The sequence below is a fragment of the Ranitomeya imitator genome, chromosome 6 (genome assembly GCF_032444005.1).
Source record: "Ranitomeya imitator isolate aRanImi1 chromosome 6, aRanImi1.pri, whole genome shotgun sequence".
Taxonomy (NCBI): Eukaryota; Metazoa; Chordata; class Amphibia; order Anura; family Dendrobatidae; genus Ranitomeya; species Ranitomeya imitator.
The window spans coordinates 547,176,133-547,202,468 of record NC_091287.1 but is presented as its reverse complement, the minus strand read 5'-3'; the positions used below and the strand labels follow the sequence as shown (position 1 = coordinate 547,202,468).

The 26,336-nt window shown below is 37.9% G+C and overlaps 1 protein-coding gene across 2 annotated transcripts in view; it reads left to right on the top strand.

Annotated features, from left to right (window-relative positions):
• Window positions 1-26,336, top strand: part of FAM135B (family with sequence similarity 135 member B) — a 269,797-nt gene that overhangs the window by 147,834 nt on the left and 95,627 nt on the right. For both annotated transcript variants that reach the window (XM_069731950.1, XM_069731951.1), the window contains exons 2-3: window positions 21,436-21,531; window positions 22,540-22,619. In XM_069731950.1, the coding sequence (XP_069588051.1) occupies window positions 21,455-21,531; window positions 22,540-22,619 (157 nt within the window). In that variant the 5' untranslated portion in view covers window positions 21,436-21,454. The remainder of the gene's footprint in view (window positions 1-21,435; window positions 21,532-22,539; window positions 22,620-26,336) is intronic.

The window sequence follows — 26,336 nt, the reverse complement described above, 5'->3', positions numbered from 1 at the left end:
GGGCAGTATTATAGTAGTTATATTCTTGTATATAGGAGCAGTATTATAGTAGTTATATTCTTGTACATAGGGGGCAGTATTATAGTAGTTATATTCTTGTACATAGGAGCAGTATTATAGTAGTTATATTCTTGTACATAGGAGCAATATTATAGTAGTTATATTCTTGTATATAGGAGCAGTATTATAGTAGTTATATTCTTGTACATAGGGGCAGTATTATAGTAGTTATATTCTTGTACAGAGGAGCAGTATTATAGTAGTTATATTCTTGTACATAGGGGGCAGTATTATAGTAGTTATATTCTTGTACATAAGAGCAGTATTATAGTAGTTATATTCTTGTACATAGGGGGCAGTATTATAGTAGTTATATTCTTGTACATAGGAGCAGTATTACAGTAGTTATATTCTTGTACATAGGAGCAATATTATAGTAGTTATATTCTTGTACATAGGAGCAGTATTATAGTAGTTATATTCTTGTACATAGGAGCAATATTATAGTAGTTATATTCTTGTACATAGGGGGCAGTATTATAGTAGTTATATTCTTGTACATAAGAGCAGTATTATAGTAGTTATATTCTTGTATATAGGAGCAGTATTATAGTAGTTATATTCTTGTACATAGGGGCAGTATTATAGTAGTTATATTCTTGTACATAGGAGCAGTATTATAGTAGTTATATTCTTGTACATAGGGGGCAGTATTATAGTAGTTATATTCTTGTACATAAGAGCAGTATTATGATAGTTATATTCTTGTACATAGGGGCAGTATTATAGTAGTTATATTCTTGTACATAAGAGCAGTATTATAGTAGTTATATTCTTGTACATAGGGGGCAGTATTATAGTAGTTATATTCTTGTACATAGGAGCAGTATTATAGTAGTTATATTCTTGTACATAGGAGCAATATTATAGTAGTTATATTCTTGTACATAGGAGCAGTATTATAGTAGTTATATTCTTGTACATAGGGGGCAGTATTATAGTAGTTATATTCTTGTACATAAGAGCAGTATTATAGTAGTTATATTCTTGTACATAGGGGCAGTATTATAGTAGATATATTCTTGTACATAAGAGCAGTATTATAGTAGTTATATTCTTGTACATAGGGGCAGTATTATAGTAGTTATATTCTTGTACATAAGAGCAGTATTATGATAGTTATATTCTTGTACATAGGGGCAGTATAATAGTAGTTATATTCTTGTACATAAGAGCAGTATTATAGTAGTTATATTCTTGTACATAGGGGGCAGTATTATAGTAGTTATATTCTTGTACATAGGAGCAGTATTATAGTAGTTATATTCTTGTACATAGGAGCAATATTATAGTAGTTATATTCTTGTACATAGGAGCAGTATTATAGTAGTTATATTCTTGTACATAGGGGGCAGTATTATAGTAGTTATATTCTTGTACATAAGAGCAGTATTATAGTAGTTATATTCTTGTACATAGGGGCAGTATTATAGTAGTTATATTCTTGTACATAAGAGCAGTATTATAGTAGTTATATTCTTGTACATAGAGGCAGTATTATAGAAGTTATATTCTTGTACATAGGGGCAGTATTATAGTAGTTATATTCTTGTACATAGGAGCAGTATTATAGTAGTTATATTCTTGTACATAGGGGGCAGTATTATAGTAGTTATATTCTTGTACATAAGAGCAGTATTATGATAGTTATATTCTTGTACATAGGGGCAGTATTATAGTAGTTATATTCTTGTACATAAGAGCAGTATTATAGTAGTTATATTCTTGTACATAGGGGGCAGTATTATAGTAGTTATATTCTTGTACATAGGAGCAGTATTATAGTAGTTATATTCTTGTACATAGGAGCAATATTATAGTAGTTATATTCTTGTACATAGGAGCAGTATTATAGTAGTTATATTCTTGTACATAGGGGGCAGTATTATAGTAGTTATATTCTTGTACATAAGAGCAGTATTATAGTAGTTATATTCTTGTACATAGGGGCAGTATTATAGTAGTTATATTCTTGTACATAAGAGCAGTATTATAGTAGTTATATTCTTGTACATAGGGGCAGTATTATAGTAGTTATATTCTTGTACATAAGAGCAGTATTATGATAGTTATATTCTTGTACATAGGGGCAGTATAATAGTAGTTATATTCTTGTACATAAGAGCAGTATTATAGTAGTTATATTCTTGTACATAGGGGGCAGTATTATAGTAGTTATATTCTTGTACATAGGAGCAGTATTATAGTAGTTATATTCTTGTACATAGGAGCAATATTATAGTAGTTATATTCTTGTACATAGGAGCAGTATTATAGTAGTTATATTCTTGTACATAGGGGGCAGTATTATAGTAGTTATATTCTTGTACATAAGAGCAGTATTATAGTAGTTATATTCTTGTACATAGGGGCAGTATTATAGTAGTTATATTCTTGTACATAAGAGCAGTATTATAGTAGTTATATTCTTGTACATAGAGGCAGTATTATAGAAGTTATATTCTTGTACATAAGAGCAGTATTATAGTAGTTATATTTTTGTACATAGGGGGCAGTATTATAGTAGTTATATTCTTGTACATAGGGGCAGTATTATAGTAGTTATATTCTTGTATATTGGGAGCAGTATTATAGTAGTTATATTCTTGTACGTAGGAGCAGTATTATAGTAGTCATATTCTTGTACATAGGGTCAGTATTATTGTAGTTATATTCTTGTACATAGGGGGCAGTATTATAGTAGTTATATTCCTGTACATAGGGGCAGTATTATAGTAGTTATATTCTTGTACATAGGAGCAGTTTTATAGTAGTTATATTCTTGTACATAGGGGGCAGTATTATAGTAGTTATATTCTTGTACATAAGAGCAGTATTATAGTAGTTATATTCTTGTACATAGGGGCAGTATTATAGTAGTTATATTCTTGTACATAAAAGCAGTATTATAGTAGTTATATTCTTGTACATAGAGGCAGTATTATAGTAGTTATATTCTTGTACATAAGAGCAGTATTATAGTAGTTATATTCTTGTTCATAGGGGGCAGTATTATAGTAGTTATATTCTTGTACATAGGGGGCAGTATTATAGTAGTTATATTCTTGTACATAGGAGCAGTATTATAGTAGTTATATTCTTGTACATAGGGGCAGTATTATAGTAGTTATATTCTTGTACATAAGAGCAGTATTATAGTAGTTATATTCTTGTACATAGGGGCAGTATTATAGTAGTTATATTCTTGTACATAAGAGCAGTATTATAGTAGTTATGTTCTTGTACATAAGAGCAGTATTATAGTAGTTATAATCTTGTACATAGAGGCAGTATTATTGTAGTTATATTCTTGTACATAGGAGCAGTATTATAGTAGTTATATTCATGTACATAGAGGCAGTATTATAGTAGTTATATTCTTGTACATAGGGGCAGTATTATAGTAGTTATATTCTTGTACATAGGAGCAGTATTATAGTAGTTATATTCTTGTACATAGGGGCAGTATTATAGTAGTTATATTCTTGTATATTGGGAGCAGTATTATAGTAGTTATATTCTTGTACATAGGAGCAGTGTTATAGTAGTTATATTCTTGTACATAGGGGCAGTATTATAGTAGTTATATTCTTGTACATGGGAGCAGTATTATAGTAGTTATATTCTTGTACATAGGGGCAGTATTATAGTAGTTATATTCTTGTACATAGGGGGCAGTATTATAGTAGTTATATTCTTGTACATAGGAGCAGTATTATAGTAGTCATATTCTTGTACATAGGAGCAGTATTATAGTAGTTATAGTCTTGTATATAGGAGCAGCATTATAGTAGTTATATTCTTGTACACAGGAGCAGTATTATAGTAGTTATATTCTTGTACATAGGAGGCAGCATTATAGTAGTTACATTCTTGTACATAGGGGCAGTATTATAGTAGTTATATTCTTGTACATAGGAGCAGTATTTTAGTAGTTATATTCTTGTACATAGGAGCAGTATTATAGTAGTTATATTCTTGTACATAGGGGCAGTATTATAGTAGTTATATTCTTGTACATAGGGGCAGTATTATAGTAGTTATATTCTTGTACATAGGAGCAGTATTATAGTAGTTATATTCTTGTACATAGGAGCAGTATTATAGTAGTTATATTCTTGTACATAGGGGCAGTATTATAGTAGTTATATTCTTGTACATAGGAGCAGTATTATAGTAGTTATATTCTTGTACATAGGGGCAGTATTATAGTAGTTATATTCTTGTACATAGGAGCAGTATTATAGTAGATATATTCTTGTATATTGGGAACAGTATTATAGTAGTTATATTCTTGTACATAGGAGCAGTGTTATAGTAGTTATATTCTTGTACATAGGGGCAGTATTATAGTAGTTATATTCTTGTACATAGGATCAGTATTATAGTAGTTATATTCTTGTACATAGGAGCAGTATTATAGTAGTTATATTCTTGTACATAGGAGCAGTATTATAGTAGATATATTCTTGTACATAGGGTCAGTATTATAGTAGTTATATTCTTGTACATAGGGGGCAGTAATATAGTAGTTATATTCCTGTACATAGGGACAGTATTATAGTAGTTATATTCTTGTACATAGGAGCAGTATTATAGTAGTTATATTCTTGTACATAGGGGCAGTATTATAGTAGTTATATTCTTGTACATAGGAGCAGTATTATAGTAGTTATATTCTTGTACATAGGAGCAGTGTTATAGTAGTTATATTCTTGTACATAGGGGCAGTATTATAGTAGTTATATTCTTGTATATTGGGAGCAGTATTATAGTAGTTATATTTTTGTACATAGTAGCAGTGTTATAGTAGTTATATTCTTGTACATAGGGGCAGTATTATAGTAGTTATATTCTTGTACATAGGAGCAGTATTATAGTAGTTATATTCTTGAACATAGGGGCAGTATTATAGTAGTTATATTCTTGTACATAGGGGGCAGTATTATAGTAGTTATATTCTTGTACATAGGAGCAGTATTATAGTAGTCATATTCTTGTACATAGGAGCAGTATTATAGTAGTTATAGTCTTGTATATAAGAGCAGCATTATAGTAGTTATATTCTTGTACACAGGAGCAGTATTATAGTAGTTATATTCTTGTACATAGTGAGCAGTATTATAGTAGTTATATTCTTGTACATAGGAGGCAGCATTATAGTAGTTATATTCTTGTACATAGGAGCAGTATTATAGCAGTTATATTCTTGTACATAGGGGCAGTATTATAGTAGTTATATTCTTGTACATAGGGGCAGTATTATAGTAGTTATATTCTTGTACATAGGAGCAGTATTATAGTAGTTATATTCTTGCACATAGAGGGCAGTATTATAGTAGTTATATTCTTGTACATAGGGGCAGTATTATAGTAGTTATATTCTTGTACATAGGGGCAGTATTATAGTAGTTATATTCTTGTACATAGGGGCAGTATTATAGTAGTTATATTCTTGTACATAGGGGCAATATTATAGTAGTTATATTCTTGTACATAGGAGCAGTATTATAGTAGTTATATTCTTGTACATAGGGGGCAGTATTATAGTAGTTATATTCTTGTACATAGGAGCAGTATTATAGTAGTTATATTCTTGTACATAGGGGCAGTATTATAGTAGTTATATTCTTGTACATAAGAGCAGTATTATAGTAGTTATATTCTTGTACATAGGGGGCAGTATTATAGTCGTTATATTCTTGTACATAAGAGCAGTATTATAGTAGTTATATTCTTGTACATAGGGGCAGTATTATAGTAGTTATATTCTTGTACATAGGGAGCAGTATTATAGTAGTTATATTCTTGTACATAAGAGCAGTATTATAGTAGTTATATTCTTGTACATAGGGGCAGTATTATAGTAGTTATATTCTTGTATATAGGAGCAGTATTATAGTAGTTATATTCTTGTACATAGGGGGCAGTATTATAGTTTTTATATTCTTGTACATAGGAGCAGTATTATAGTAGTTATATTCTTGTACATAGGAGCAATATTATAGTAGTTATATTCTTGTATATAGGAGCAGTATTATAGTAGTTATATTCTTGTACAAAGGGGCAGTATTATAGTAGTTATATTCTTGTACATAGGAGCAGTATTATAGTAGTTATTTTCTTGTACATAGGGGGCAGTATTATAGTAGTTATATTCTTGTAAATAAGAGCAGTATTATAGTAGTTATATTCTTCTACATAGGGGCAGTATTATAGTAGTTATATTCTTGTACATAAGAGCAGTATTATAGTAGTTATATTCCTGTACATAGGGGGCAGTATTATAGTAGTTATATTCTTGTACATAGGAGCAGTATTATAGTAGTTATATTCTTGTACATAGGTGCAATATTATAGTAGTTATATTCTTGTACATAGGAGCAGTATTATAGTAGTTATTTTCTTGTACATAGGGGGCAGTATTATAGTAGTTATATTCTTGTACATAAGAGCAGTATTATAGTAGTTATATTCTTGTACATAGGGGCAGTATTATAGTAGTTATATTCTTGTACATAAAAGCAGTATTATAGTAGTTATATTCTTGTACATAGAGGCAGTATTATAGTAGTTATATTCTTGTACATAAGAGCAGTATTATAGTAGTTATATTCTTGTTCATAGGGGGCAGTATTATAGTAGTTATATTCTTGTACATAGGGGGCAGTATTATAGTAGTTATATTCTTGTACATAAGAGCAGTATTATAGTAGTTATATTCTTGTACATAGGGGCAGTATTATAGTAGTTATATTCTTGTACATAAGAGCAGTATTATAGTAGTTATATTCTTTTACATAGGGGGCAGTATTATAGTAGTTATATTCTTGTACATAGGAGCAGTATTATAGTAGTTATATTCTTGTACATAGGGGCAGTATTATAGTAGTTATATTCTTGTACATAAGAGCAGTATTATAGTAGTTATATTCTTGTACATAGGGGCAGTATTATAGTAGTTATATTCTTGTACATAAGAGCAGTATTATAGTAGTTATATTCTTGTACATAGGGGGCAGTATTATAGTAGTTATATTCTTGTACATAGGAGCAGTATTATAGTAGTTATATTCTTGTACATAGGGGCAGTATTATAGTAGTTATATTCTTGTACATAAGAGCAGTATTATAGTAGTTATATTCTTGTACATAGGGGGCAGTATTATAGTAGTTATATTCTTGTACATAGGAGCAGTATTATAGTAGTTATATTCTTGTACATAGAGGCAGTATTATAGTAGTTATATTCTTGTACATAAGAGCAGTATTATAGTAGTTATATTCTTGTTCATAGGGGGCAGTATTATAGTAGTTATATTCTTGTACATAGGGGGCAGTATTATAGTAGTTATATTCTTGTACATAAGAGCAGTATTATAGTAGTTATATTCTTGTACATAGGGGCAGTATTATAGTAGTTATATTCTTGTACATAAGAGCAGTATTATAGTAGTTATATTCTTGTACATAGGAGCAGTATTATAGTAGTTATATTCTTGTACATAGGAGCAGTATTATAGTAGTTATATTCTTGTACATAGGGGCAGTATTATAGTAGTTATATTCTTTTACATAGGAGCAGTATTATAGTAGTTATATTCTTGTACATAGGAGCAATATTATAGTAGTTATATTCTTGTACATAGGGGGCAGTATTATAGTAGTTATATTCTTGTACATAGGAGCAGTATTATAGTAGTTATATTCTTGTACATAGGGGCAGTATTATAGTAGTTATATTCTTGTATATAGGAGCAGTATTATAGTAGTTATATTCTTGTACATAAGAGCAGTATTATAGTAGTTATATTCTTGTACATAGAGGCAGTATTATAGTAGTTATATTCTTGTACATAGGAGCAGTATTATAGTAGTTATATTCTTGTACATAGGGGCAGTATTATAGTAGTTATATTCTTGTACATAGGAGCAGTATTATAGTAGTTATATTCTTGTACATAGAGGCAGTATTATAGTAGTTATATTCTTGTACATAGGAGCAGTATTATAGTAGTTATATTCTTGTACATAGGGGCAATATTATAGTAGTTATATTCTTGTACATAAGAGCAGTATTATAGTAGTTATATTCTTGCACATAGGGTCAGTAATATTAAGTCTATTTATTTAAAGAGAAAAAAAATTAAAAATATCAAAATCAGCTTTCCATCACTGATACAGTAGCACAGCACCATGGCTTCTTCTTGCCTTTGTTCACAAGCTACAGTATTGATATCCTTCCTGACCTTGAAATGATTCTCCTAATATTATATTTGTCTTTATTTCTATTAGCACCTGTAGTTTTTTTGTGCTTTTTTTAATACTCCTAGTCATTGGATTTAAGAGGTAGATCTAAATGTGTCTTAAGTTGTGCAGAATGCAGGAAACATCTGGACAAAGCATGGTGTGAACTGTAGTAGGTGTATGCGGCTGAACAACGGCTGAGTCACTTGTTTGGTTCTGTAGGAACATTGCGGTATTGTTCGGTCTGTGTTGTGAATGCACAAGCAGAATGGAGAGCAATGGCCGGCGCTCCGCACTGCAAGAGTATCAATTAGAAAAGGAAAGGATTTCTCAGGCGCACCAACGAGGTTGGTGAAAATAATTGTTCCTGTAATTCAGTCATAAAGTGCAGCTAAAAACATGGGAGTGGATTAAAAAACCTACCTCGTACTGCGTCCTTAGTCATAGGCATATCAGGAAGAACAAATATACAAGTACATGTAGTAAATGCTGACCAATCAACATGATCAAATTATAATGACATTCCCTATGCACCATGTGTGAAGACAGACCCACGGGCAATGGAATCTGTGAAAAAAGCAAGCAAGAATGGAAACAAATGAATGAAAACATTCATAAAATGCGATGAAACAACAAATAAAAACTCAAATTTAAAAAAAAATATATATATAATTTTGTAATGAACTTAATAAATAGTAATGGGTGAACCCGAACTGTAAAGTTCTGGACTCGTACCCAACACATAGTGTTCGGTCACAAGGTCCCGAACACGGGTTTCCATGCGAAAACAGTGTTACAGTTCGAGTCCAGTTCGGGTCCAGGGCTTGTAAAAAAAAAGCATAAAATTAATAATAAACATTATAAATATTATACTTACCTGTCCAGCGATGCGTCCTCCCATACTGCTGTCTCCCAGCCGCATCTGCTTCTGGGGCCGCTCATTACCTTCCGGCGGTATTCACTGCGCTCGGCAGTCTACAGCTTTTGCCGGCAGTGCTAGTGCGGTGATGTTCGGTATTTTGGGACCCATTTAAAGACTTTGTTTTGTCCAACACATCTGCACATACATTACATCTATTTCCGGCACATTTATCGAAACCCTTGACAGATAACCAATTGTTGGTCCTGTGAGAGTTTCTTATAAGACTCGGAGAAAGGGAATTACCTAAAGTAGTACCCCTTCTGGCCACACACCTTCAGCCTTTAGCTATGATCTTTCGTAAGATGTCATCCTGATTCATGACAGGTAAATATTTAGAGATGATAGATTTGATTAAATTAAATTAAATTACAGAGCGTAAGGGGTGGAAAATGTAAGAGGTAAATCGTATTCATTCCCAACCGATGAAGATTTATTGGGTACAAGTGATCTGGGTTTGTTGGCAACAAAGGTGAGTACACGTTTAATTTCACGTTCGTTGTTCCCCCGCTCTCTTAGTCGTGCATGAATTTTTTCACTTGGAAAAATAAATGTTCAGAAGAGCCGATCCGTTTGGCCCTGTTGAATTCACCATGCTATGGATGTGAGGACAAGGCCATCGGTGTGTCTTCACACATGGTGCATAGAGAATGTCACCCCTGAATGATCTAGGGACTGGAAACAAAAACGGGTAACCTCCTAGTAGGAAAATAGAGGAAGCTGCAGAAACGAATGGAAAACCAAAAACTAAACTGGCCGAACTAGAGATCCCTGAATTGCACTGTCATGATCCAGTTTTGAGTTTGTGTTCAGCTGTCTTGTCTCCGGACTGGTCATGTGGGAGTTAATCCCCTCTGTCTCACTTTGAAGCTGGCTGAGCTATTTAAGTCCTCTGCAGTCTGTGGGCCAGTGTCAGCTATAGTTCATGCTGCACGGCTTGAGCACCTGACCTGTTCACTTGTACTAGTGTTCCTTTTTGCCTCTGATTGCCTGTACCCGTTTATAACTTGTTCTGACCTCTGGCTTGTATCCCGATTTTGTTTTACGTCTCACATTTTGGTTACCACGTTCCTGGTAGGCTCTGACTTCTTGTTTGTCCCCGACCTTTCCTATGACTCCCCCTGTGTACTGCGCTGATCTCTCTGTGTATGACCTTGGCTTGTCTGACTTCTCTTTCATTTCCTGTGACACCTGTGTTGTTGTTCATTATTGCTGCGCTGTGTGTACAACCTCTTTTCCTTAACCAGCACCCCCTGGTGGAGGTTGCACTATACTACACTGCAGCAGCACATTACATGCACAATACAATACACAGAAAGCTAACAAGGCACCAAGCCAGAACACAAGTGGATTAACACTGTTGTCCAGCAAGGACTGGGAGGCAGGTGCTGGGTGATAAAGGATGATACAATCACCTGACCTAGGACGAATCCAGCACCAGGAGAAAAAGACCAGCAGCCTGAAAACCAAAACAAGATGGCGGATGGTCAAAACTAAATAGATTCTAACATCAGTATACAGCTTTCAACGCTACGGTGACGCTCCCTGATCCTCTCTTCTGCAAGAGTATAAATATCAGTTCTTAAATAAACGCCTGTAGAGAGAGCAGCCGTGTAGGAAATGATCAGCTCCGTTACTCAGAAATCTCAATGACATGGCTGAATTGCAGAACATTAAAGCTTGGTCTAGAAAAGTAGAATCCCTTCCCATTCCTGGGAATTGGGCAGCCGATTCATAGCCACTTGAGAGAGTGATTCATGAGGGGCGGTGAGGATGGCCCTTTCTTTTGAAATCTCACCGGAGATGCCACCATCAGGACTCAGCTTATCATTAGGGGAAAGTAAAAACCAAAGAGACCGTCACTTGGACCTACAAGTCCAGAAAATACATATGTGGCAGCATAAAAAAATATATAAAGAAATATATATATATATATAAACACTCCAAAATATAGAAGCCACAAGGAAAGATAATATGGATATACAATAAGCCTTTATTATAAACATATGGCAACAACGGCACAACAGTGCACGTACTTGGGATACATCAAAAGAAAATTTAAAATATGGCGGATAGACAGGATGAATATAATATAAACAAGGTAGAGAAATCCAATCAATCCCATAAACTATATGGTGGTATACAATTGATAAAGCCTTGTGTGTATAAAAATTAGAAAAAAATAATAATGTAAAAAATGTTAAAAAATAGTATTTTAGAAGGTGCTTAATAAGTGGAACTAAATTGCATGTGCAAAATTACAATATGACCTTATACGGTACAAAAAGTGCCAATAATATGTGTGCAACAATTTAGAAACACGGGGGAGGAGGAACTACTCCATACATAGAAGTGTCCTCACATATAGTGCACAATCGCATTAGTATACCACATTTGAAGGGATATGGGAGATGTATAATGCAGCAATATATACCTGTCCGTCCGATCCTAGCCCAAGTACAGAGCACCCCGACGCGCGTTTCGGAAAATCCTTTGTCAGGGGAAGGATTTTCTGAAACGTGCGTCGGGGTGCTCTGTACTTGGGCTAGGATCGGATGGACAGGTATATATTGCTGCTTTATACATCTCCCATATCCCTTCAAATGTGGTATACTAATGCGATTGTGCACTATATGTGAGGACACTGTTCCTCCTCCCCCGTGTTTCTAAATTGTTGCACACATATTATTGGCACTTTTTGTACCGTATAAGGTCATATTGTAATTTTGCACATGCACTTTAGTTCCACTTATTAAGCACCTTCTAAAATACTGTTTTTTAACATTTTTTTACAATATTATTTTTTTCAAATTTTTATACACACAAGGCTTTATCAACTGTATACCACCATATAGTTTATGGGATTGATTGGATTTCTCTACCTTGTTTATATTATATTCATCCTGTCTATCCGCCATATTTTAAATTTTCTTTTGATGTATCCCAAGTACGTGCACTGTTGTGCCGTTGTTGCCACATGTTTATAATAAAGGCTTATTGTATATCCATATTATCTTTCCTTGTGGCTTCTATATTTTGGAGTGTTTATATATATACAGTGGGGCAAAAAAGTATTTAGTCAGTCAGCAATAGTGCAAGTTCCACCACTTAAAAAGATGAGAGGCGTCTGTAATTTACATCATAGGTAGACCTCAACTATGGGAGACAAACTGAGAAAAAAAATCCAGAAAATCACATTGTCTGTTTTTTTAACATTTTATTTGCATATTATGGTGGAAAATAAGTATTTGGTCAGAAACAAAATTTCATCTCAATACTTTGTAATATATTTTTTGTTGGCAATGACAGAGGTCAAACGTTTTCTGTAAGTCTTCACAAGGTTGCCACACACTGTTGTTGGTATGTTGGCCCATTCCTACATGCAGATCTCCTCTAGAGCAGTAATGTTTTTGGCTTTTCGCTTGGCAACACGGACTTTCAACTCCCTCCAAAGGTTTTCTATAGGGTTGAGATCTGGAGACTGGCTAGACCACTCCAGGACCTTGAAATGCTTCTTACGAAGCCACTCCTTCGTTGCCCTGGCGGTGTGCTTTGGATCATTGTCATGTTGAAAGACCCAGCCACGTTTCATCTTCAATGCCCTTGTTGATGGAAGGAGGTTTGCACTCAAAATCTCACGATACATGGCCCCATTCATTCTTTCATGTACCCGGATTAGTCATCCTGGCCCCTTTGCAGAGAAACAGCCCCAAAGCATGATGTTTCCACCACCATACTTTACAGTAGGTATGGTGTTTGATGGATGCAACTCAGTATTCTTTTTCCTCCAAACACGACAAGTTGTGTTTCTACCAAACAGTTCCAGTTTGGTTTCATCAGACCATAGGACATTCTCCCCAAACTCCTCTTGATCATCCAAATGCTCTCTAGCAAACTTCAGACGGGCCCGGACATGTACTGGCTTAAGCAGTTGAACACGTCTGGCACTGCAGGATCTGAGTCCATGGTGGCGTAGTGTGTTACTTATGGTAGGCCTTGTTACATTGGTCCCAGCTCTCTGCAGTTCATTCACTAGGTCCCCCTGCGTGGTTCTGGGATTTTTGCTCACCGTTCTTGTGATCATTCTGACCCCATGGGGTGGGATTTTGCGTGGAGCCCCAGATTGAGGGAGATTATCAGTGGTCTTGTATGTCTTCCATTTTCTAATTATTGCTCCCACTGTTGATTTCTTCACTCCAAGCTGGTTGGCTATTGCAGATTCAGTCTTCCCAGCCTGGTGCAGGGCTACAATTTTGTTTCTGGTGTCTTTTGACAGCTCTTTGGTCTTCACCATAGTGGAGTTTGGAGTCAGACTGTTTGAAGGTGTGCACAGGTGTCTTTTTATACTGATAACCAGTTTAAACAGGTGCCATTACTGCAGGTAATGAGTGGAGGAAAGAGGAGACTCTTAAAGAAGAAGTTACAGGTCTGTGAGAGCCAGAAATCTTGATTGTTTGTTTCTGACCAAATACTTATTTTCCACCATAATATGCAAAAAAAATGATAAAAAAAACAGACAATGTGATTTTCTGGATTTTTTTTCTCAGTTTGTCTCCCATAGTTGAGGTCTACCTATGATGTAAATTACAGACGCCTCTCATCTTTTTAAGTGGTGGAACTTGCACTATTGCTGACTGACTAAATACTTTTTTGCCCCACTGTATATATATTTCTTTATATATTTTTTTATGCTGCCACATATGTATTTTCTGGACTTGTAGGTCCAAGTGACGGTCTCTTTGGTTTTTACTAAATTACCGAGTGTGTTGCCACTCTTCTTTCTTCTTTTAGCAACAAAAAGTTGGGATATTATTCATATTATTTAAATTTTGGATGTTATATTAATTTAATAATTTTTTTTATAATTATTTGCTGCATAAAATTGTTGCTATTAAGTTCTTATCATTAGGGGAGCCTTGTAATAAAAAGCAATGGTCCCCATGAGAGATACTCTTTAATTAAATTAAATACCAGTTAAAAATTTGAGATTACTAAAAATTCCTTCATTATTTCCACTTCAGTTAAAGAGGAGAAACCAGCGAGTGTACGTTAAAGAGGATCTATCACCAGATCAGATACTTTTCTGTTCTTATTTTTTTCCCGTTGCTCCTCTGAATATTTAGTTTTTTATTTTTATTTTTCCAGAAATGTGGACCTTTCATTAGTGCTAATTCTTATATCTTTACAAGGGGGCGTGGCTCACCTTATCCTCAGGGGCGTGTCTTTAGGCTCTTCTGTATTATTACCCTTTAAGCCACGTCTCCTTGGTAAAAAACATCAAAATTAGCCTTACATAATACTGACTATAGTGAATTTTTGGAACCATATGGTCCCAAAAACTGGAATGCTCAGGGGAGCAACTGGAATAAATTGAGAGCAAGAACTGGCCATTTTTTTACCTGGTGATGACAGGGCCTCTTTAAGATGTCCATTTATTACATCAGAAGTCATTCATCTAAATAAACCCAGTATAATGCTACATTTGGTCTAAGAAGGCCTCCAAAGTAAAATTGGATGTTTAGAAGGGAGCCAGACCTTTGGGAACATGCTGAAAAATGGTGAAGGTCGAACTGTCCGCTGTGAATACTCCCTAATCTAAGCAGTTCCCCCAGAATGTAACTATTCTGTGAGTGCATCCATTGCTGGGAGCTTCAGTGATCATCTTCATTTCACCAGGGGAACATAATATTACCTGACTATTTAATGTAGCATTGTATAGAAATCAGTAAGTCTTCAAAATGCATAGAATAGGACTTCCCCACAACCTCCAAAACATGGAGATCCATTCTTCTTCTTAGCTTCCCATTTGAAAATGAGCTGGAGTTGTCCAAAAAGGAGAACCTCTTTAATGAGATTTTTCCGAGATCAATCTTCAAGATAGCACCGCTCATCTGCCACCCGGCTTTCTGTTTGCTGAGGGCTATGCACTCCTGAATGATTGACTGTTTGGACCAGCAGCATGGTTGAGCTACTGATCCAAACAGATCTTTCCAATCCTACTGGCAGAAAAAGCTTTGTGTCTGCAGTACTGGAGTAGAGCCACTAAAACTAGTTAGACTCCATAAAGCACTTGCCTAGGAGACCAGCCACCTCTGATAGATAGGGACTTCTCAGTAATGTAGACTTGTAGTTCTAATGATGACTCACACAGGGAAAAAAAAGTCTTCCTTTTTCTACATAGAGCTTAGAAGGATTCAGCTTGTCAGTTTTAAATCACGTGATGTCATATACCTAATGCAAAAGAGTAGAATTAACTGGGTAGAAAGGCAAAAAGAGCAATTGTGAGTACACAGTGCAATATAATGTGATGGTTGCAATATAGTAAGAGGATAAAAACTTTGATGGAAGTGCTTCGTTAACAATTTTCAGTAATTGTTTTCTCAATGAAGGCAACATATAATCAAATATCTATGATCTGATATAGACCTTGTTGTGCAGAGTAAACATGTGATTGGTGACAATAACCCGAGGTTGCATCAGACGGTGCTAAACATTGTTTTGAGGAACAGTGGGTGAGATATACTATAGGTGTAATCTTCTGTTGATGTGTTTTTGTTTCTGAAGAATAACTCGGTATTATCTCCTGTGGAGCATCTAGTCCATGCTTGAGTTTATTTAAGTTTTATTGAAAAGCTCTAAAATAAAACTGGAAGGTTTAACCTGTAACGGGCTGGATGGTGGAACCACTGCATCGGACCCCAAGGAATACTTGGAGGGACGTGACTAGGAGGCTTCCCTAATCTGGCCATGGATACGCAGCAGCATACGATACCGATATCTGACGAGAGACAAGGGAGGTGGTCCAGGTGCTACTCCAGGACTGACCTTGGGCAGGTGGCAACTGACCCCCTAGGAACGGGTAGCTGGGGCGGCCCGAGGGAATGTCCAATAGTCGCAGGCAGAGTAAGAGAAATGGATCCACGGATGCAGACTGGATCGGCTGACGGAGAGATGGGAACTAACAAGTGCAGATGGACCAGGTGACATAGAGCTGAGAATTGGCAGGCACAGTGGGACTGGATGACGCTGACATGGGCACTGACAGGTGCAGCGGGATCGGCTGACATTGAGATTATCACTGGCAGATGCAGTGGAACCAGCCGATGTTGGGATAAACCCTGGCAGGTGCAGCAGAACCCGTTGACTGTGAGATAAACACTGGCAGGTGAAGCGTACATGGTCCTAAAAAAGTTAGGAAACAAACTCACAACATTGCACAGGCACCTCCATGTTGGAGGAGATGCCTTAAATAGGATGTGCACTTCAGCTATTGGCTGGAGTCACTGTAGGGGAACGTGGGTGGCCCGTTTAAGAAATGGGAAGTGTGCACGCGCATGTCCTAATAACAATGCCCAGGGACATGCATGTGGTGCACACACCCTGGACAGCTGCAATCCTGAAAGGAAGAGACGAACCAGGATGAGGACAACGGTGGTGAGTACACTGGCATCTCTGCAGGTGGAGAGGGACCACACGGAGAGACACTGGAGCTAAGGAACCTTTGGTGTCTCAGATGTTTGTGCTTTGCTCTTCTGAAGAACCTGGTTGTTTTCAATTTCCACATATATTAATACTATAGAATTTAACAGAAGGATTTCACCTGTAGAGATTCAGAGACTGGAGGTCTTATTGACATGTCCTCATACTTTATACTGGAGGTCTCATTGTCATGTCCTCATACTTTATTCAGTATGTCATCAAGACATTAAACAGAGGTCAAGTCCGTAGTCTTTGTAAAATAGATTTCCATGGACAATTCCTATTACTGATATGTCATCGAGAATTTTAGTCGGTAGCAAATTACTGCAGTGCGCATGTGACGGGAAAGGTGAAAGAGCCCCGGCGCATGCACACTGCAGTACTTTACTCTGTCATTGTCATGGTAGACAAGTACACCTGCGCAGGAACGCGATGCCAGGGAACACTGTGGATGACGTAGGGAGACGCGTCATCCACATGAAGCAAGAAGGAGGACGGCATCGCAAGAAGAACAAAAAGCGCTGAAACCAGACCAGCGACACCCCTCGGACCGCCCCGCAGGTAAGTATAGTAAAAGGTCTTTTTCTTGTCTTGCAGGTCGGATCGGGGGTAGATATAGAGCATTATAGAATACTGTATATCAGGCCTGAATGGTGGTGGTCTTATCTCCTATCGGTCAAGCCTGGTGACAGGTTCCCTTTAATGTATCCAAAATAAAGATTAATTATTTTGCCAGTAATTTCTTCAAGATTACTGATCTTTACCAAGGGTCATTTCATTGGCAATTAAGGACCCAATATTGTGAACTGTCAATCATCAGGGGTTCACCATCTCCCTGGTGAGCAGGAACTGCACCCTTCTCCCACATCCCAAACATCGACCTTTAGTGAACCACTTTAAGGTCTTCTTTTTTTTCGACAAAGGTGGTTCATGTTCCTATAAGGAAGATGCAAAAAAGGGCAGACCACTTTATTTTGGAAGTCATAGGATGTCTGTGCATGTGGAAGGTTTATTGATTTCTATCCAGTGCTTTATTTTATAGTTGGGTAATATGGGATCCCCCTATAAGAAAAAAGATCCTAGGAAAGGAATTCTAGTTTTCTTGAAGATATAAGTCGAGAATACTCCATGAAAGGGTTTGTCCAGGCTTGGGGTACAAGTCTGCAATCACCATACCGTATGTGAATCCTCACAGTCAGGATTCTCCGGTGGCGGCACCAAGAATGGGTGTGCGCAAGACTTCAAGCATGCAATTTCCATACATGTGGTTGCATGCTCACTAGACGTACACTTGTATTGACTGAGGCCGGACACATCTAGTCGGAATGTGGCCAGAAGTATGCAAATCACAAACTTGCTGTCACATGACCACCCCAGCACCATGGTCACTAGCACTCACATGGTGACCACAGACTTGTGGCACAAGCCGGGACAACTCCAGTAAGTGATGGAATATACTAGTAATACATTAACACATCATACGCAACATTTATATTAACTGGAAAATCCCTTTAATGAAGGATTTGTGGTTCCGGATTTATTTATAGCACCTTCTCATTTGCCCACATGATCATTAGCGAGTGATTAATGGACTTCATGGAAGTGGGACAGATATTCTGAGATTAGCCGTCATCCATTTTTTGTTCTGTTTATTCCCCGCTCAAAATGTATTTGCAATAGAAATGCTAATACTCCCTAATTACTAAACCAGTATGTTCCATTGCCGGGGATTTGTTTGACAGTCTGGTAATGAATAATCTGGCTTCTATTGTCACTTTCAAGACTCCGACACAAATTCTCTTTTTGTTCATTCACAAGTGAGAAAATGTACAAAATTATAGATTTTGTTTACGCCTCGCACGGAAAGAATTTAGCAAATTGCATCAATTATTATTAAAGACTTTTAGATGTATTCCTAGAAGCAAACTCTCAATTTTGAAATCAGTGGAAAAATAGAGAGAGAAATAAATCCATTTTTTTTTAAAGTTATAGTCGTCTATTGATTTACGTAGGAAGGGAAAGAATATTCAAAAGGAAAAATCTGTGAATTTATAATTTGACCAAAATATTTATCACTGACCTCATTTACTACAATGGAAATGATATAGATGACTATGATGATTAATACTCCATAGTTCGGCCTCTTTCAGGCATCTGGGATTTACACGGTACGAGTTTCATCTGCGTTTTTAATCTGATTTTCACCAATTTTGACCATCAATGATTTTTACATCTGAAAAAAAAAAACATGGACAGTAAACGAAGGACATCCATGTGCTGCCCTTGATTTTCATGGAACCATAGACTAATATGAAGAGTTTTGATCAATGAATGTGATTAAAAATACACATCTTTATGATTTTTTTGCATTCAAACCATCGGCAAAAAAAAAAAAAAAAATCACTCATATGTAAATAGTGGCATAGAGTTTAATGAGTATTTGTTTTAACTGTGAAAATCATTACATGAAATTTCAATTATCTTTTGAGTTTTTGTGTAAAGCTAAGTGTGGATGCAACAAAACCTCTACCATCTGGAGACCTTAATGGGCATGTGGAGCCATATAACACGAGCTCTTAAGATCTACTATATAAAGCTGAATGTGTGTGTGTATGTATGTGTGTATGTCCGGGATTGGCATCTGCACCGTCGCAACTACAGCCACAAAATTTTGCACAGTCACACGTCTGGACCCCGAGAGCGTCATAGGCTATGTTGTGAGGTGAAATTTTAACTCCGCGCTTTCCAATTCACCAAACTATTTTTTCCCTATCTACATAATGGGGAAAAGTGAAAGGAAAAGTGTTGGAGGCGAATTGGCAGCTGCCAGATGTGAACAAGGGGGACTTAAAGAATGAGAGCGATGGCGCCAAAGAGTATATACCGTACAGTTGCTAAGGTGGGGCCCCGACATGAGATACTCACCACACACGGGGATATGAACACACACAAAATGCGCCACACACTACCACCTGCTTGAACACATATACCACCCTCAGCACACATTTCACCACAAATACACCAACCTCGCCACATAAAAGTCGAAACACAAAAGTCGCCGCTCAAAACTCACCACACACAAAACTCGCCACATGCAAAAACTAGGCTCACGCAAAACTCGCCACAAGTTTAAAACTCACCTCATGGAAAACTCGCCACACGCAAAACTTGCACATGCGGAAAAATTGCCACATGCACAAAATTTGCAACACATGCAAAAGTTGCCTCACACAAAACTTGCACATACTCAAAAGGCACCAGACATAAAACTCATCACGCGCAAAACTCGCCATGCGCAAAACTTGCTGCACACAACTTGTTACACTAACCTGTCACATGCAACTCGACACACAAAAAGTTGCTACACGCATGTTGCCACACAAAACTCATCTCACAAAAGTCGCTACATGCATGTCGCCACACACAACTCAACACACACAACTTGACAAACGAAACTCGCCCTAAAACACACACAAGTCTGGTATTATCCTTCAAAAATAAAATTCTGATTAATAAGCAGACAAACTACAAGAGCAACAAATGTACCATATAGGAAATACGGCAGCTGTCAGTCACATGACCTGTCTATTATGTGTATGTGTGAGCTAATATATACTGCCAGGGGGAGGGCTTCCTGTTGGCTAGGGATTTATCAGGCTGCCAATTTATCTTACAAATACTGAGGTAAAAATACTGAGCAAATAACGTGTTAACGAGGTCTAATACAGGAGATCACACAGGTATATACTATATACAGGGGAGATGACACACAGATATATACTATATACAGGAGAGATGACACACAGGTATATACTATATAAAGGAGGAGATGACATACAGGTACATACTATATACAGGAGGAGATGACATACAGGTATATACTATATACAGGAGGAGATGACACACAGGTATATACTATATACAGGAGCAGATTACCTACAGGTATATACTATATACAGGAGGAGATGACATACAGGTATATGCTATATATAGAAGATGACATACAGGTATATACTATATACAGGAGGAGATGACACACAGATATATACTATATACAGTGGAGATGACACACAGGTATATACTATATACAGGAGGAGATGACATACAGGTATATACTATATATAGAAGGAGATGACATAAAGGTATATACTATATTTAGGAGGAGATGACATACAGGTATATACTATATATAGGAGGAGATGACATACAGGTATATACTATATACAGGGGAGATGACACACAGCAGGTATATACTATATACAGGGGAGATGACATACAGGTATGTACTATATACAGGAGATGACATACAGGTGTATACTATATATAAGGGAGATGACAAACATGTATATACTGAGGTGAAAATGAGAGGTGTGAGGTGAAAATGAAAAGCTGTGAGTGCAAAATGAGAGGAGTGAGGGAAAATAGTGTAGTGATCGGAAAATGACAGATGTGAGGTCGAAATGACAAGTGTTAGGCGGGAATGAGAGGAGTGAGGGAGAAAATGAGAGGTGTGAGGGAGAAAATGAGAGATGTGAGGGGGAAAATTAAAGATGTGATTGGGAAAATGAGAGGCGTGATGGGAAAATAAGAGAAGTGACGTGCTATAACTAACCACAGATATTTACTATGCCCAGGCAACGCCGGGCTCTTCAGCTAGTACTTATATATTTCACAGGATTTTTTTTTGCTGAATCAAAAATTTGACTTCTTTTTTTTTTTTTTTTTTATAGGGGATGACCTTAAAATACCATGTCTGAAGTACAGGGGACTTTAGAGTTTTTGGTAGAACTTCACAAATTCCACAATGTTGACTTGTTCCAGAGAGGGTAAGTGCTGATTGTACTCATGATTAATTGTTGCAGCAATATATTTTTTAACTATATAGTTCTCCTGGCACAGTATTAACTAACTAATGTCTATGTTTTATAGATTGTTTTATTGTATTATCTACATGTTAAATTTAATAGCCCATTGCGGCAACGTTTCGGCCCGTGGAGAGCCTTTCTCAATCTCTCCACGGGCCGAAACTTTGCCGCAATGGGCTATTAAATTTAGCACCTTTAAAAACTTCTATGGTGTGCTGCCTCTGATGTTTGGACTCCTATGACAAGGTTTGGTACATGCCTGGAGGGCTTTGCACCCTAATTTTGTTTTTTGTTTTTTTGTGTTGCTTTTAATTCTTTTTTTTGCAATTATCTACAGAATAAAACTCAGCACAAGTTCTCATTCAGCTATCAGTGGTTTGTTCTGGAGTGTACACTGCCATCAATATATTTACACCTAGAAATGACAGAGCATTTGAAAAAAAAAAAAAACACATGCCTCAGTATAGTGAGAGCCATGAGTAGGAGTACTGGTCTGAAAGATGCAATAAATTGGGAGCTTGTAATTTTGCAAGATTAATAACAGACGCTGAGTGGGCGTGGGAGGAAGGTGATCAGCTAATTGCTGTATAGAAATGAAAGGGCTGGAAAGAACTGACTAGTATGTTAGGAGTTAACTCGAACTGACTAGTATGTTAGGAGTTAACTCCTTTCCTGGAATATACTGTAACTACTGCGCACACCTGACCAGGGTCTGGACAGTCTCTAGTGGCTGAACTCCTTGCAAAACCTTCTCTACACTATGAAAGATAAATGCTTTTATTACAGGAAACTGGCAGCTGAAAGACAAGGCAAGTCCATTGCAAACTTGCTTATGTTAATGCTGTCCAAATAATTAAAGCAATTTAATAACTTGAAAATATCATTGTAAATCCTGATTTTTTTTTTTCGTTATTTGCTATTTTTACTACTTTAAACATCTAAAAAAAATCCTGTTTTTTTTTTACACAGGTATTATCATATAAGAGCTACATTAAAAGTATCATCAAGAACGCCTCACAAACTGATGGCCTCACTTGTGGGTCAAACAGGTACTGTATCACTGGACATGTGATAAAGAAAAACTGTATATAAATGTAAGCTGTAATTTATAATGTAGGATCATATGAGATATCAGTATAGGAGCAACATAGTGAGTGATTTACCGGTTTTACGAAAATAACTTGATTTCAAGATACTCTGTTGGGAAATGTATATTCTACATGTGTCTATGTGTGGCCACCCAGTGGATTTGATCTGTAGGTGAAGGTCAAGATTTTTCCTAGCATGTTGTGTTAATGTATTGAACTTGATTCTTAAGAAATTGAGGTGCTAACCTAAATTTGTGTAAACCTAATGGTAGACACTTTTATACATGATGCCATAATTGTTTTTTTTTTTTGTAATTGCAATACCGTTTTTCACCACTTGGTGTGCTGTTCAGGTTAACAGAGAGCCATAGAGAAGACGACGGATCAGCCTTAGGCTTTAAGCTGCGTTACTACTCCATTTTTCACCAAGCCAAATTAAGACACCCATAGAAGTGAAAGGAACCATGTTTTACCTCCATTTTGTTCTCCTTTTTCCATATTAAAAAAGCATATTAAGCCTCTTTTTGTTATCTTAAAAAATGAAAAAAAAATACTCTGCAATATCCTATTATTCAGCATTGTAAAGTCTTGTGATTCAGACAACTGAAAAAATAAACAATTTCATGGTTACTTGTAACTTGTATGGCAGCTAACATTTATAAAAGTGGGTAGATAAAAGGGGACAGTGAAGGGCATCATCCGAAGAACAGCCAGCCAGCCCTGCTTAGATATCTCCCAATTATTGCAATAGGACCATATTCACATGATGGTATATTTGTAGCCAGTGGAAGATTTCGACGACAGACTTAAAAATCTAAACATCGGTATCATAGTGAGAAGGTAAATGGGCATGGTGCATAGAGAAAAGGTCTTGCAATGTGTCCGTCCATGTATGACAGCACACAATACCAGAGACTGGAAAAAGTATCAAAGGCCAGCTCTCCCAGTCACTACAATGCAACCATATGCACATTATAGTATCATTGCGATTATTGGGAGATAACAACAACAGACTGAGAGATCCAAAGAAAGTCAAAATCAGGGCATGGTGCTTAGAGAAAAGGTCCTGCAATGTGTCCATCCATGTATGAAGCACAGATTACTGGAGACAAGAAAAAGAAAAGGAAACACAGGCCGGCCCTGCTCAGAGATCTCACATTGCAATGGGACCATATTCACATTATAGTATCTTTACAATTAACGGGAGATTCCAACAACAGACTGAGAAATCCAAAGTCAAAGTCTGAGCATGGTACTTAGAGAAAAGGTCCTGCAATGTGTCCATCCATGTATGAAGCACAGATTACTGGAGACAAGAAAAAGAAAAGGAAACAACGGCCAGCCCTGCTCAGAGATCTCCCATTGCAATGGGACCATATTCACATCTATAATATAACGCTGGGAGCGTCACTCTGTCCGAAGCCTTTATAGACTTGCCAGGCGCAAGCGCCGACGCAGTCTGGCCCCCACAGAGTGACGCTCCCAGGAGATCGCGGTATGCGTAAGCACTGAACGCATTCCGCGATCTCCACCGGAGAGTCAGGGACCGCCAGGAGGGTAAGTATATTCACCTTTCCCCGTTCCAGCGCTGCGTGCGGCTCCGTCTCCCGGCTCCTCTGCTGTGACAGTTCAGAGGGCGCGATGACGCGCTTAATGCGCGCCGGCGCCGCCCTCTGACTTACCAGTCACAGGCAGTGGAGCCGGAGTGTGTCTTCAAGAAAATGGCGCCGGAAAGCGCGGACTGCGCAGGCGCCGATTCCTGCTGCCGGAATCGGTGACTGCGCAGTCCGCGCTTTCCGGCGCCATTTTCTTGAAGACAAACCTGCAGTGGAGCCGGACGATAGGTGAGTATGGTATTTTTTTTTTTTTTATATGGCAGCAGCATACGGGGGCATACACACTGGAGCTTCTTATGGGGGGCATATAATACAATGATGGCGCTGGATGGGAGCAGCACATGACAGAACGGGTGCATGATGGCAGCAGCACATGACAGAACGGGCGCAGGATGGCAGTACCACATGACAGAACGGGCGCATGATGGCAGCAGCACATGACAGAACGGGCGCAGGATGGCAGCAGCACATGACAGAACGGGCGCAGGATGGCAGCAGCACATGACAGAATGGGCGCAGGATGGCAGCAGCACATGACAGAACGGGCGCAGGATGGGAGCAGCACATGACAGAACAGGGGAGCAGGATGGGAGCAGCACATGACAGAACGGGCGCAGGATGGCAGCAGCACATGACAGAACGGGCGCAGGATGGCAGCAGCACATGACAGAACGGGCGCAGGATGGGAGCAGCACATGACAGAACGGGCGCAGGATGGCAGCAGCACATGACAGAACGGGCGCAGGATGGGAGCAGCACATGACAGAACGGGCGCAGGATGGCAGCAGCACATGACAGAACGGGCGCAGGTTGGGAGCAGCACATGACAGAACGGGCGCAGGATGGAGCAGCACATGACAGGATGGGGGAGCAGGATGGGAGCAGCACATGACAGAACGGGGGCGCAGGATGGGAGCAGCACATGACAGAACGGGGGCGCAGGATGGGAGCAGCACATGACAGGATGGGAGCAGCAAATGACAGAATGGAGGCGCAGGATGGGAGCAGCACATGGCAGAACGGGGGCGCAGGATGGGAGCAGCACATGACAGAACAGGGGCGCAGGATGGGAGCAGCACATGACAGGATGGGGATGCAGGATGGAGCAGCACATGACAGAATGGGGGCGCAGGATGGAGCAGCACATGACAGGATGGGGATGCAGGATGGAGCAGCACATGTCAGGATGGGGATGCAGGATGGAGCAGCACATGACAGGATGGGGGCGCAGGATGGGAGCAGCACATGACAGGATGGGGACGCAGGATGGAGCAGCACATACCAGGATGGAGACCATATACCAATATAAATGCTCGCCACCCGGGCGTAGAACGGGTTCAATAGCTAGTTATAGTATAATTATAATTGATGGGAGATTCCAACAACAGACTGAGAAATCCAAAGTCAAAGTCTGAGCATGGTACTTAGAAAAAAGGTCCTGCAATGCGTCCATCCATGTATGAAGCACAGATTACTGGAGACAAGAAAAAGAAAAGGAAACAACGGCCAGCCCTGCTCAGAGATCTCCCATTGCAATGGGACCATATTCACATTATAGTATAATCATAATTAACGGGAGATTCCAACAACAGACTGAGAAATCCAAAGTCAAAGTCTGAGCATGGTACTTAGAGAACAGGTACTGAAGCCCCTTTCTTCTAGTGGCCAGTGGAGCACATGTACCCAACGATGACACCTTCTGACAAGTCTCAGTCACAGTAAATGATCAAAGTTTCTTTTAATTTATATATAACTGATTAAAAAAAAGGAGAAAAGCTGAATAAAGTCCTGCATTTAGTGCTTTATAAAATATATGCAATGATGTAACTGTCTTTTGTAGACCTTTTTGATGCAGCAGGATTTGGGCAAACACATGCTGTTCATAAATGCGATATGCTTATGCAGTTTTTGGAGTCGGGCCACATACTGATGGATTATCATCGATGTGCCAGTCGTACACTAAATCACTTTATGCCTCACTTGGGCAATCAAAGCTCTCTCGAAGTGCAGCCACGGGAAAGACAATCACTGTGGATGGACTCAAAGTCTATCAGACGCTGAC